The sequence below is a fragment of the Apium graveolens genome, chromosome 6, assembly GCF_009905375.1.
Source record: "Apium graveolens cultivar Ventura chromosome 6, ASM990537v1, whole genome shotgun sequence".
Classification (NCBI taxonomy): domain Eukaryota; kingdom Viridiplantae; phylum Streptophyta; class Magnoliopsida; order Apiales; family Apiaceae; genus Apium; species Apium graveolens.
The window spans coordinates 278,316,747-278,330,289 of record NC_133652.1 but is presented as its reverse complement, the minus strand read 5'-3'; the positions used below and the strand labels follow the sequence as shown (position 1 = coordinate 278,330,289).

The 13,543-nt window shown below is 39.7% G+C and overlaps 1 protein-coding gene across 1 annotated transcript; it reads left to right on the top strand.

Annotated features, from left to right (window-relative positions):
- The first annotated feature begins 826 nt into the window (after positions 1 to 826).
- Positions 827 to 1,426, top strand: LOC141666099 (uncharacterized). Its single transcript, XM_074472089.1, has one exon. The coding sequence runs from the start codon at positions 827 to 829 to the stop codon at positions 1,424 to 1,426; it is 600 nt and encodes a 199-aa protein (XP_074328190.1).
- The last annotated feature ends 12,117 nt before the right edge of the window (positions 1,427 to 13,543 follow it).

The following is a 13,543-nucleotide window of genomic DNA, read 5'->3' as shown; positions in this document are numbered from 1 at the left end:
CTGAATATTTTGCGACTTCATCGCATTAAGATATCAACTTGGTTCATTTCTTTTGACCAAGAGTTTCACGAGTACTATGAGAAGGCTCATATATTGTTAATCATTATACATATTATTTTGGCGGGCTTGCTGCTCACCCTTGCTTTCTTCTTTTATCACACAACATCAGATAGACAAGATGAACAGGACCAAGCTCCCAATTCGCGAGCGGATAGGAAACGTTCCGCAGTTTCCTATAGGCGTTGATGTCGCTGTAGCTAAGGTAGGAACTACCAATAGGCTAGGCTTTCAACTTTTGATGTATCAGATTATGTATATTTATGAATTGTAATAATGGCAAAGAAATGTAAATTTATTCAGAAACCTGTTTAAGGTGTATTGGCATATAATTGTGGAATAAAACGACTTGTGATTATTTTTGGATATTCATCTCTGAGGCTATAACTTGTGGTGTGTGTGTTTAATGGTGGGGTCACAGTACAGAGTAGTTGATTATTTATTAAGATTGGGTGTTGTTAAGGGAAATGGAACTCGTGATAACCCGGATCCCCGACCCCGGATTTGGGGGTGTTACAAAAAAGATGGACAACAGTCGCCAGTGTACTATGTGAGTAAGAGGTTGCATGACACTGAGACTCGGTACACCAGTATGGAGAAGTTGGTTTATGCGTTAATCCTTGCAACACGAAAGCTACGCCCATACTTCCATGCTCACAGGGTTGAAATTCACACAACGTACCCATTACAACAAGTCCTTCACAAATCTGAATCATCAAGAAGGATATTGAACTGAGTTGTGGAATTAGGGCAATTTGATTTGGAATGCATGTCATGCACGACAATCAAAGGACAAGCCTTAGCAGATTTTCTCTTGGAATTTGATTATGAGATTGATGACAGAGCCATAGTAGCCTTATATCCTCCTTGCCTTGAAGGAAATTTTGGCCCATCACAGGAGGAAGAACTTTCACATCCCTGGTGGATTTTGTATTTGGATGATGCAGTGAATAATGAAGGGGCAGGTGCATGTATAATACTTGTATCTCCAGAGGGACATCATCTAATGAGTGTTGTTCATTTCAAGTTCCGTGCTACAAACAACGATGTTGGATATGAAGCTCTGATCATTGGCTTGAAGATCTCTTTGGAGATGGGTTTCATGAATTTGATCGTCAAGAATGATTCAGAGTTGGTTGCGAACCAGGTGAATGGGGGATTCCAAGCCCGAGGATCCCGAACAGAGTTTCACTTGAGGTATGCACAACATTTACCTTGGAACTTTAAGGAATTGAGGTTAGAATATGTACCACGAGAGAAAGACAGTAATGCAGATGCCTTGGCCAAAATGGGATCTCAACAGGAAGCCGTGTTGCTAGGCTCCATACCTATGGAAATTCAGGAAGTTCCAAGTATTCCAGAGGTGTAAGTGATGTAAGTAGACGATACTCCTAAAGTAACCTGGATGACACCTATTATAGCCTATATCAACAAAGAAAGCTCCCTAATGAGAAATTTAAGACTCCACGACTTCGATACCAAATATCGATGTATGTGATGTATGATGGAGTGCTATACAAAAGGGTTTTAATCAGCCGTTGCTTAGATGTGTTGACGAGCAAGAAGGAAACTATATATTGAGGGAGGTACATGAAGGAATTTATGGAAATCACTCGGGGTGGTAACTCGTTAGCGATGAAGATATTGCGCCAAGGGTACTACTAGCCAACAATGAAGGAAAATGCTGTAAAATTTACTAGAGCATGCGATCAATGTCAACGCTTTGCCAATTACCCATCTTTGCCTACAATATACCTGACATCTATGATGAGTCCATGGTTGTTCGCCATGTGGGGGATTGATCTAATTGGAGAACTCCTGAAAGCTAAATGAGATGTCAAATATGCAGTGGTTGCGGTTGATTACTTCACAAAATGGGTCGAGGCCATGCCCTTAGCAATTATCACTGCTAAGAAAATCTGGCACTTTATTTTTAACTCAATTGTGTGTCGGTTTGGAATTTCATACAAACTTGTCTCTAACAACGGGTATTAGTTCGACAGCTAGGAGTTGCGTAAGTTGTGCGAAAATCTGAAAATCAAGAAGGAGTTCGCATCGGTATATCACCCCCAAAGTAATGGGAAAATTGAAGATGTCAACAAGATCATAAAGCATACTCTCAAAACTAAGCTGGAGGAATGCAAAGGAAATTGGCATAAAGAACTTCCGAAGGTCTTATGGTCTTACTATATAATTCAAAGATCTATTACTATTGGGTCTCCCTTTGTGCTTACTTATGGATATGAGGTCATGGTTTCCGTGAAAGTTGGTTCGGGATCACTTCGCATGGATCATGATGCAAAAGGAGATGCAGAGGTTAAACATAGGCTTCACTTGGATTTTTTGAAGGAAGCAATTAGAATTCTCAACTGAAGTTTCCAACATATCAGCAACTTATAAGCAACATGCAGCAAAGTATTATAACCAGAAAGTGAAAAGGCAATGGAGTGATGCCTAATACGAAGAATCCTCTCCACAGGGTCTTTCGAGCTAATTGGGAAGGAACATACAAGATCAAAACAATAATTTAAAAAGAAACTTATCATCTTGAAGACTTAGAAGGGAAGCTAGTTTCGTGAGCTTGGAATGCGGAACACCTTCGAAAGTATTATCAGTAGGGTGCAGCAATGACCTTATTATTATTTCTATTTTCAGTTGATTTGAGTAAGTCTATGCCTGAATAGTAGACTAGAAGCAATAAAATTCCTACTAGCTTAGTGGTAGTGCATGTACTATTCTTCCTTGGAACTAGTTGAAGGATCGTATTTCCAATTAAATTCCCTATAGAAATAGTAACCATGGGACCGATGTAATTTCAATACTGGAGTGCATTATTTATGAAAACTTTGAAAAAGTTCTCATTTGTCGTTGGTTTTTACCTATTTACTCCTATGTAATGGAGAATTTTTATAAACACGGAAGGAGATGCATTTTACAAGGAGAATGCATCCAATGATACTAAGGGAAAAAGACTAGAAAAATGTCTAAGTAATATACCACATTAAGTGGAATAAACGAATGGCGCGCCATACAAGGATGACGCGCCTTAGGCCAAAGTAAACATAATGAAAAGTGAAATAAACTCCTATAAGGGCATTTTGATAAAGGGTGTGCCCTCAACCTTTGTAATGGGTGAATACGAGCCGTGATTTTTAAAAATATTTGAGAAAGGTTACAGTTAATTGATAAACGAGGAAGACGCACCTTAAAGGCTTGGCGCGCCTTCTTCATATAATTTTTAAGGCAAAACTATCATTTTCCATGGAAGAATAGTACATGCACTATTTTCCATGTCTGACTATTTCTATAGGGAATTTAATTGGAAATACGATCCTTCAACTAGTTCCAAGGAAGAATAGTACATGCACTACCAACTATCATTTTCCATGGAAGAATAGTACATGGAAAATTATATGAAGAATGAAGCTCCCTGTTGATAGTTTTGCCTTAAAAAATACACGATTGTATAATGGTATATAAATGATGCAATACGACAAGTATAAAGATGGTTGACGCACCTTAATGTAAGGCGCACCCTCTTTGAGGATAATGCCCTAGGGGAAAGTTTACAAGATAGAAAAATATGCTTCATATCTGATACATGTGCAGAAATGTTGAAATCAAGGCCCAAAAATATATGAGGACGCGCCCTAATATGTGAAAGCACCCCATCCAACATTTTTCCTTAAAAAAAACACGGCAAGAAATTTGAAGTGCACAAGGAATAATATGAGCTATCTCACGGATTTCAACTCCATGCACAAAGGTAGACGCGCCTTAGTATGAGGGCACGCCCTTATGATATCATTACTATTCTATGATATGCACTTATGCAATATTATAGCAATAAAAGACATGGAAAATGATAGTTGTACGTAAATTAAAACCTAAGACATGAAACCTTATATAGTATCATCCAGAAAATTAACAAGAAACCAACAACTTGCAAGGATTAAAGGGACCTGCACCCATAATTGTTTATAAATTTAAAACAATGGAACTTGTAAGGCATGTCCTAGGCTGTGGGAGCATCATGGTTGCCATCCTTAGGAGTTGAAGGTTGTGGTTGAATTTGAAGTGGAGAAGGTGGTGGAGACGCGTCCTCTTCTTCGGCTTCGTCCAAGCCAAGGGTTATTCTCTTATTCTTGATTGAATCAGCTTCCCTTGTCCTAAAATCACCTACCCATTTATGGGTTTCTTCATCAAACTTAGAGAAGGTGTACTCTGGATTATTAGAAATAAGACCATAACACCACTCCTCAAACCCAGTAGTGAAGCCAACCTGCCTCACCAGCTTCCTCTCAGCCTTCCACTCATGTTGCCTGTCATCATTCAAAACATCTAAATTTGTTTATTGAGAAGAGTTGAGGGAAACCACTTGATCAACACCATCATCTCTATAGCATTCACCTGGCCCTCTAGACGCGCCTTCTCCATCTGCAAGCTTCTAATTTCAGCATCTTTCTCCTTGGTGAGAATGAAAATGTGTTTTTCAAGAACTTGGCTTTGTCCTGAAATTTGCTTTTATCATTCTCAAAATTGGCAAGACACATCCTCAGTCTAGTAGCCATGTTTGCATTTTGATTTTCATAAAATATGGAGCTCAGCTGCATTTCTCATCATGGCTTTTTCCGTTTGCTCCTCAGTTCTGAATTTCCATTCATTAACCTCTTCTTCAGTAAAGAAACTGGATGAGGACGCGCCTGAATACCTGTGAACAAGAGAATGCTCATCAGGGATAGTTTTTTGGCGCTTCGTGGACGTGCCCGCATTGTTAGGAATATCCACCACACTAGTATCAATAATGACTTTATGAGGAGGAGTTGGAGTGTTAGCAGCAATAGCTTCCTTGATCTTGGCATCTTTCTTAATGGAGCTGATTTGCTCTTACTAGCCTTTTGCTTCTTAGATGCACCAATTGTGAATCCCTTAGGCGTCATTTCTGAAAGAAAAGCATGAGAATATTTATTGACAAGATGCGTCTAAAAGAGAAGACGCGCCCTATAGTGTTTGATATGTTGACTCTGTAAATAAGCTATGAAGGAACAAGCACAAGTAAAGGAACAACAAATGATGCGTGTTAGTCGCTAAACATGCGCTAAAATTCACGCAAGTATACGCATTCGCGAGTAATATAGAATTATTTTTAGTTCGATCCCACAGAGACTGATTTAGGTCAACCTTGTGATTTATGCACTTATGCAACAATAATATGGCTATTATTTAATGCTAAGACGGATAACAATTTGGGTTTTGATTATACTAGGATTAATTATTGAGAATTATACTAAAGAACATTAACTAAAGAGAGTAAAGAGAGTTGAATAGTATATGAAACAAACTTGGGATTCTAACTTCATTAAGTACTTCATTCAATAGCCTTTTCATTTTTAACCTTAGCATATAATGGTGATGAAACTAATTAGATAATACAAAACTGATAAATGCCAACTTTCGTTCTACAAATACCATACTACCAGACATCCACAAAAGAGATAGAAGCTGAATAGACACCAATTATATTGAGACCCTATATGTCTATAAAATTTGACAATATAACGGTTTAATGCACAAGTTATCTATCGTGATTACATAGGGCAAGTAAGATGATTAAAATTACCTACGAATCATGTATAACAATAACACATGAACCTATGCTAGCATGGCAAGTTCTAAATTTTAAATTCACTTTCGCTTCATTAAGAATTAACACTCGATCTTATAAGTTCGCGACGCTCATAAGACGAATAAGCGCAATCAATACTAGATTATCATACAATTACCACACACTAAGGCATCGAAACAAATTAACTAAATAAATCCATAAATAAATTCGCTAGAACCCCACGATAACGATTAGCCCATAATTGGACTCATCTTCAACGTGGGTTCCGATGAAAGCATGGTATAATAAACGTAGTCTTTATATTTAAATAAAACCAAGTACAAAACATAAGTAAAGGTTCAAGAATAAGAAAACTAGCATCCAACGTTATAACTAAAACAAAGAATTGTAAGAATAAACTAGATCTTCTTCGCCTTGGTTGAATTGTGCTCTCCGGTCTTCTTTACTCATTTTCCTTAGCTTTTGTACGTCTCTCCTTATGCAAAACGTCTTTATTTATGTATATGCTATAGAATTGACCAGGGCTTTAAACTCTTAAAATCCTAGTGGAAACAGAATTCTGCTACCCCGACCTGGCGCGGGCGCGCGCTTGACTAGCGCGGGCGCGCTGAGTTTCTGATCTTTGGGCGCGATCGTGCTCTTGACCAGCGCGGGCGCGCCGTTTTTCTGAATATAATTCTGAATTCTTTTCTTCTTCTTGCTGATTTGAGCCGGTCTTTTCACGAGCCTTTATTCCAACACCATCCAAACTCCCAGTTAGCACTATAACCATGCTAATTTACCTGATTACCTGGAAATTGGCTGCAATGCAAAAACACTTCAAAAACACGTAATAACACCAACAACTTGAGTACAAATACACCAATTCAAAGCTTTACGGAGCGTAATAAAGTGTCATAAATGCCACTCAACATACCCCCAAACTTCAATCAATGTTTGTCCTCAAGAATAAACAGACTCAAAGAACAAGAAATAAAAATGCATGAATGCAACTAAATGAATGCAACGATCCCCAATAGAATAACTAAACCAATCAGCAAGTAACATCTCAACAAATGCAGTTATTCGCATAAAGATCAATCAAATCTCACAAATCAACCTACAAACCAGAGACGTGCGTGTGTGCAACTGCTTACAGATAACTACCGCAACTAGATCAATAATCATGACGCACTACTCATCAAAACAATCGCAAGGTTATAAATAGAATAAAAGCTAGACTCAAAATAAATTATAACACTTCAATTCTTATTTTGGAGTTTTATATAGATTCATGCTTTTACTCACAACAAAACAACAAATATGCTTATTTGACTGTGCAATAAGTGAGGTCCACAAAAGACTTATACAATAGTACCCATGTAGCGAGTGTTAGGTTAGCGGATCCCAGACTATTAAAGCCTTAGGTCACTAGGCACAAAGTCCCCTAAGAACTTAATAACTCGAGTACTAAAGAGCCCACTCGTGATCAATTATACATAACACTTATTTTTTTCTTCTTTTTTTTAATTCTTTATTTCTTTTTTCTCTTTTTTTCACAAATTTCTGAACGAGTGCATTTTGCTCCATCTCGCTCAACCCTAGACTACTCATATAAATATGAGCCGGCTACTAGCCATTTGACACCTAGCCACAACAACTAGCAAAGAAATCCAATTTTCTCCAATTTTTTAAAAATCCATGTTATTCTATTATTAAGAGAATATCCTAAATTTTAAATATAAACAAGCGATTAAACCTTGACAAACAACAAACCATGACCATGATCTAGAACTCAAGCAACTTATAAGACTTAGTGAACTATAATTGTCTCTAGCATGCAAATCAATTCGACAAGACTTAACATCACTAAATACGACATCACTATACTAGCATCAATATCATAAGTCGATCGGAAAAATAACCTAAGAGATCATGTTATAATGCAAATGCATGAATCTATATGAACAAAATATCATAAATACTACCAAAAATAATAAAAAAAACTATCATGGTAAAAATATGCAACTAAATGCACTAAACTATCATGAATATGCAAACTATATGCGACTCACACAAAACATAATCCTTCAACTACTACCCCCAAACTTAAAATATTCACTGTCCTCGGTGAAGGTAATAGTAAGGAATCAGGCATACCTACTCGGAATCAGGATCATCACCCTCAACGGGTGGTCTTTCAGGTGTATCTGGAGGTGGATACATGGAGTCCTCACCAAATACTGGCCACTGGATGTCAACACCAGTGGCTCTGAATACAGTCCCAAGTGCCTAGGTGAGATCACGTGCAAACCAACTATGAATGTCATGTATCGCATCCATCCTCCTCGCTGCATATACTGCGTCGTGCTCAAACCAGCTCCAAAATATGCTCCCGCTTCCTCCTCCTCCTACTGTTGCGATGGACCAGCCTCACCCAACTCAGCTCTTCAAGCTGCCTTGCTCGCCTGCACCGTGCCACCAGCATATGCCTGAGGAGCTGGCCTTCCACTTGGCAGATGGTCATAAGAATATCCAAGCCCCTTAGGATCGGGCTTCCCATCATACCAATCTATCATGTTCAACAGCGTCGAATTGTCGATAGGAGCACTAGGAAGCTACAGTTGCTCATGTGTGGGCCAATGAACACCAACTGCCACACACAGCTTCGTCACAACGGACGCATAAGGTATAGAACCCGTAGTACCTCCTCTCATGAACCTCAAAATACCCTGGTAAATAACCATCCCCAAATCCACATAATCCCCCTGAAGAATACCCCACAACAGACGAGCACGCTCCACAGTAATCTCATGTACATGATAAGATGGCATGATGTTAGCATAGATAAATGAATTCCAAGCATGTACAAACCTGTTCATGCACGAAGCCGGGAACTTGGAATAATCAGTTGTGCCCCTCTTGAACTTCCAATGAATCTCAGGCACACACAAAGTAGCAACAATCAGATACATATCAAAGTCCTCTGGAGTCTTATCGTTCCAAGTGTCCTGACCGGGCTTCCTCGCGGGCTGCTCAATCACCCTTCATATCGCATCAGCACTATATTCCACAGTCATCCCCCTAATTATAGTGAAGCCATTCTTCTCCGCTTTTGCATTAGCATAGAACTCTCGAACAATATTCATGGGTACAGCAGCGGGTGCCTCACGAAAAGGAACCCAGCCCATCTCCAAGATCATATCCAATAACTTACCATCCTTCCATGATGGCAGAAACCCTCGCTCCTTCGCTATAGGCTTCGAGAGAAGCCTCGTGTACTCTGATTCAGCCTCGGGAGTTGAAAACCTTGGCCTCACACCACCCACACTCGAAGAATCGGTGGTGCTGCTGCTTACTTGAGTTCTTTATCTCTTGGGTGCCATTAGGATTGAATAAGAGAGAATAAAAGTTAAGTGTTTGAGAGAGAATTATGTTTGAGAATTTGTAAAGTAGTGAAGAAGTTTATGTATAAGTGTATGTATACTTAGGAGGTGAAAAGAGAATTAGATATAGAATAGAAGTGGGAATTGATTATAAAAAAAGTGGGAATAATGAGTTTGATTTGGAGAGGGAAATTTGGGATGTGGAAGAGAAAAATCGGGTAGAAGTTGATTTTCTATTAAAAAACCCCGATTTTCTCTTCACAAACTACTATTATTTTATTTTCTGATTCGGGACCCCAGCACGGCCGCACGCTAGACCAGCGCGGGTGCGCTCATCTTGTGCCAAATCGGTGCAGCCGTGCGCTAGATAAGTGTGGGCGCGCCTGGTTCCTGGAATTTCAGCGCGGCCGCGTGCAAGATCAGCGTGGGCGCGCCCAGCTTCAGAAGTTGGCCCTGAAATTTTCTGTTTTTCTGTTTTTTTGTGTTTTTCTCTTTTCTTCTTGCTTTCACTACCTACTAATGTACAACAAACTTGGGTTGCCTCCCAAGAAGCGCTTGTTTTACGTCGTTAGCTCGATGTAGAAATGCGAGATCAAACGGACAATAAAACGGCACCAACCATGTCGTGGTTAGCCGTGTCACCATAGTAATGCTTCAACATCTAACCATTTACCTTGAATGCTTGGCCCGGATCATTCTCAAAAATCTCCACCGCTCCATGTGGAAACACAGTTTTGACAACAAACGGCCCTTACCACCTTGACTTCAACTTTCCAGGAAAAAGACGGAGAGGAGAGTTAAATAAAAAAACTTGTTGCCCCAGCACAAATGATGTGAGCACTAGACCCCTATCGTGCCACCTCTTGACTTTCTCCTTGTACATTTTATTGTTTTCATAAGCTTGAAGTCGAAACTCATCGAGTTCATTAAATTGAAGCATCCTCTTCTTTCCAGCTGTATCCAAGTCCAGATTCAACTTCTTCAAAGCCCAATACACTTTATGCTCTAGCTCCACCGGCAAATGACACCCCTTACCATAAATCAACTGGAACGACGACATTCCCAATGGAGTCTTGTATGTTATTCTATACGCCCAAACAACTTCGTCAAGCTTCTAAGACCAATCTTTCCTTGATGGACACACCACCTTCTCTAAAATGTGCTTAATCTCTCAGTTAGATACCTCAGCTTGACCATTCCTCTGAGGATGATAAGCCATAGCAATGCGATGATTCACATTATACCTCTACATCATAGCAGTGAACTTGCGATTGCAAAAATGCGACCCCTCATCACTGATTATGACTCTAGGAGTTCTAAATCTTGTGAATATCTGCTTGTGAAGAAAATTAAGCACTACTTTTGCATTATTCGTTGGCAACACCTTAACTTCAACCCATTTCGACACATAATCAACCGCCAACAAGATATACTGATTGTTACAAGATGAGACAAATGGCCCCATGAAGTCAATTCCCCAAACATCGAAGACTTCAACCTCGAGAAGCACATTAAGAGGCATCTCATCCCTCTTAGACATATTACCCACACGTTGACATCGATCACATTTCAAAACGAACTGATGAGCATCTTTAAACAAGGTCGGCCAAAAGAAACCTGCTTGAAGAATACGAGCTGCTGTCTTTTCTCCTCCATAGTGTCCTCCATAAGCCGTTGAGTAGCAATCTCGCAAGATTCCCCCCGTTTCACTTTAAGGAATACATCTCTTGATGATTTGGTTAGCTCCTTATCGAAAAAGAAATGGCTCATCCCATATTTACCAATTTACTTCATGCAGCAACTTTTTCCTTTGAGCATATGTCAAGTCGGGAGGTATGATATTACTCACAAGATAGTTCACAATGTCTGCAAACCACGGTTCTTCCTCTAGCACTCCAAACAGCTGCTCATCGGGAAATGACTCATTGATTAATGTCTTATCTAGTGAAGTTACACATGGATCCTCTAGATGCGAGAGATGATCATCGACTTGATTTCCAGTCCCTTTTCTGTCCTTGATCTCTAATTCAAATAGCAGTATGATCAATCTAGGCTTCGAGTCCTTCTTCGAGACGAGATATCGAATAGCAGTATGATCATTGAAAACTATCACCTTCGTCCCAAGCAGATAAGATCGAAATTTCTCAAAACCATAGACGATAGCCAACAGTTCTTTCTCCGTAGTAGTATAATTCAGTTGAGCACCATTTAGATTCTTACTAGCATAGTAGACTACATGAAATATGTTGTTCTTTCTCTGCCCAAGAACTGCTCCAACTGCATAGTCACTTGCATCACACATCATCTCAAAAGGTTCACTCCAATCAAGTGCAGTTATGACAGGTGTCATGATTAAACTCTTCTTTAAGAACTGAAAAGTAGCCATGCACTCGTCGTCAAACTTAAAAGGGACATCCTTCTCTAGAAGATTAAACAAGGGTTTAGAAATTTTTAAGAAGTCCTTGATGAAATGCCTGTAGAAGCCCGCATGACCAAGAAAACTGCGAACCCCCTTAACAGAAAGTTTTTAAAGTTACCTGGGGATTGGTCTGTCTTTGTTGTTGTTGTGCCAGGTGAACTGTTTGTTGGGCCAAGATTTGGAGAATCTGGGCTATTGCTGGGTCTATGGGTCCTGGGTTCACATTCTGGTTTATCTCATCTTGGTTATTATTGTTGTTGTTGTTGGTTACTTCATTCTGGGTGTTGGTGCGGGTATTTCTTTTAAGAGGCATTTTCTGTAAAGAATCAAACAATTTATTTAGCTTTTGAATCAAATCTTTATATAAAGGAAAAGTTTTGTAAAACAGGAATATCTCCTTTTTGAAAATAATTGTAACTAAGTAAATTGCATGCTTCTTTACATAATATAAACAGTTATGGAAAACAGGGTACATGGTATCACAGGGTATAACTGGTGCAATAAATAAGGTAAAGTAAAACAGGTGCGATAAAGTAAATGACAGTGCTGGAAAAGAAAAGGTACTGATATATTGATCAAAAGTTTTAGGGTAGTACAAGCGTAAAGATGCTTCGGAAGTAAAAGCAAAAAGGGTACAACAACCTACTCACTAGTCAGCATCGCAAGTCTATATATACAACTCAAAAGTCTACTGATACACACTACACACTACTGTACATACTACACAACCATACAACACTACCCAGTCTCTCCGTCTCTGAATCTCTGACTCAGCTCCAAGGAAACTCTGGTCCTGCCAGCCTCTCAAAGTCCTCCATTACCTCAGTAGCCCAGCCCATCAGTACATCAGGGCCTCTGCCAGGTAGTGTAGCTCCATGCAGCCTAGCCTCAAGAACCCTCCGTGTCACATGAATCTCCTCTCGAAGCTCCCTCACACCACGATCAACATATGTAGTCCTGATAATATGTTCTGGCTCTCTGATTTGAGCCAACAAGGAATCACGTTCCAATAGAAGAGCCTCATACTGGTAATAAGGAACTGGGGGCAACGTGGACTGAAATGGGGCACTCACAACTGAATGTCCAGTGGAATCTGAATCAGCTGGTGGGGGTCCTCTGATAGGTGGCCTCATGCATGGGGGTGGAATAGCCTGCAGTGGTATGGGCTGCAACACCGGTGGAGATAGAATAGCCAATGCTGGTGGAATAACAGGACGTAGATCCGATGCTGGCGCTCCAACTGAAGGCTCTGAGTGATCAGCTGATACGGGAATAAAAGATTCGGTCATCGGTGTTATCTGAAATTATATCGCAATATCAGAATCTTAAACCATGACGCGAACTAACACCGGTTATACCATAACACTCAACCTCTCGACGTTCTATCATTCTATTCCTTACTTCTAATCCTAACCCTCTACCCATTCCCGTCAACCTAGGCTTGTGTCAGTGACTTATAACCTGTAGCTCTGATACCAAAACTGTGGCGCCCTCCAAACCCAGGTCAGAAGTTTGGGGTCCACACACACACCTTATTTATAACCTGCTTATAACAATACTAAAGATAATAATAATATGCAATGACACTACTTACCGACTACCACGGATCGCAACAGGTTAAAGTATGCACACAAGCCAAACACACTAATATATTACATACCGATTAAATCCCAACCATTCAAACTCGAACTGAGTATTAAATATATTACAACTTTTACAATTTACATTATTCCAAAAGAAGTCTACTAGCTCAGCTTCAATAGCCTTAATCCCTAGCTCTTGCACTGGACTGCGGATCCTTGCTATCAACTGGTTCCTTCTTAACTGGAAAGAGTATAAACAATATCGCACAAATGAGCTAACTAGCTCAGCAAGTCACAATGACAAAACCGAGAATAATAATCATCAAGTGAATATGGTTATGATATTAAGTGAACAATGGATTATGATTTAGAATTGGATACCATATTTTTATTTTAAAACCAAGGTTAGGCTGCTGATCAGTCACACACTAACCCCGAGCAAAGCACACAACATTGCTCTAACTACTGGATCCAAGGCACACATTAGCCTAAC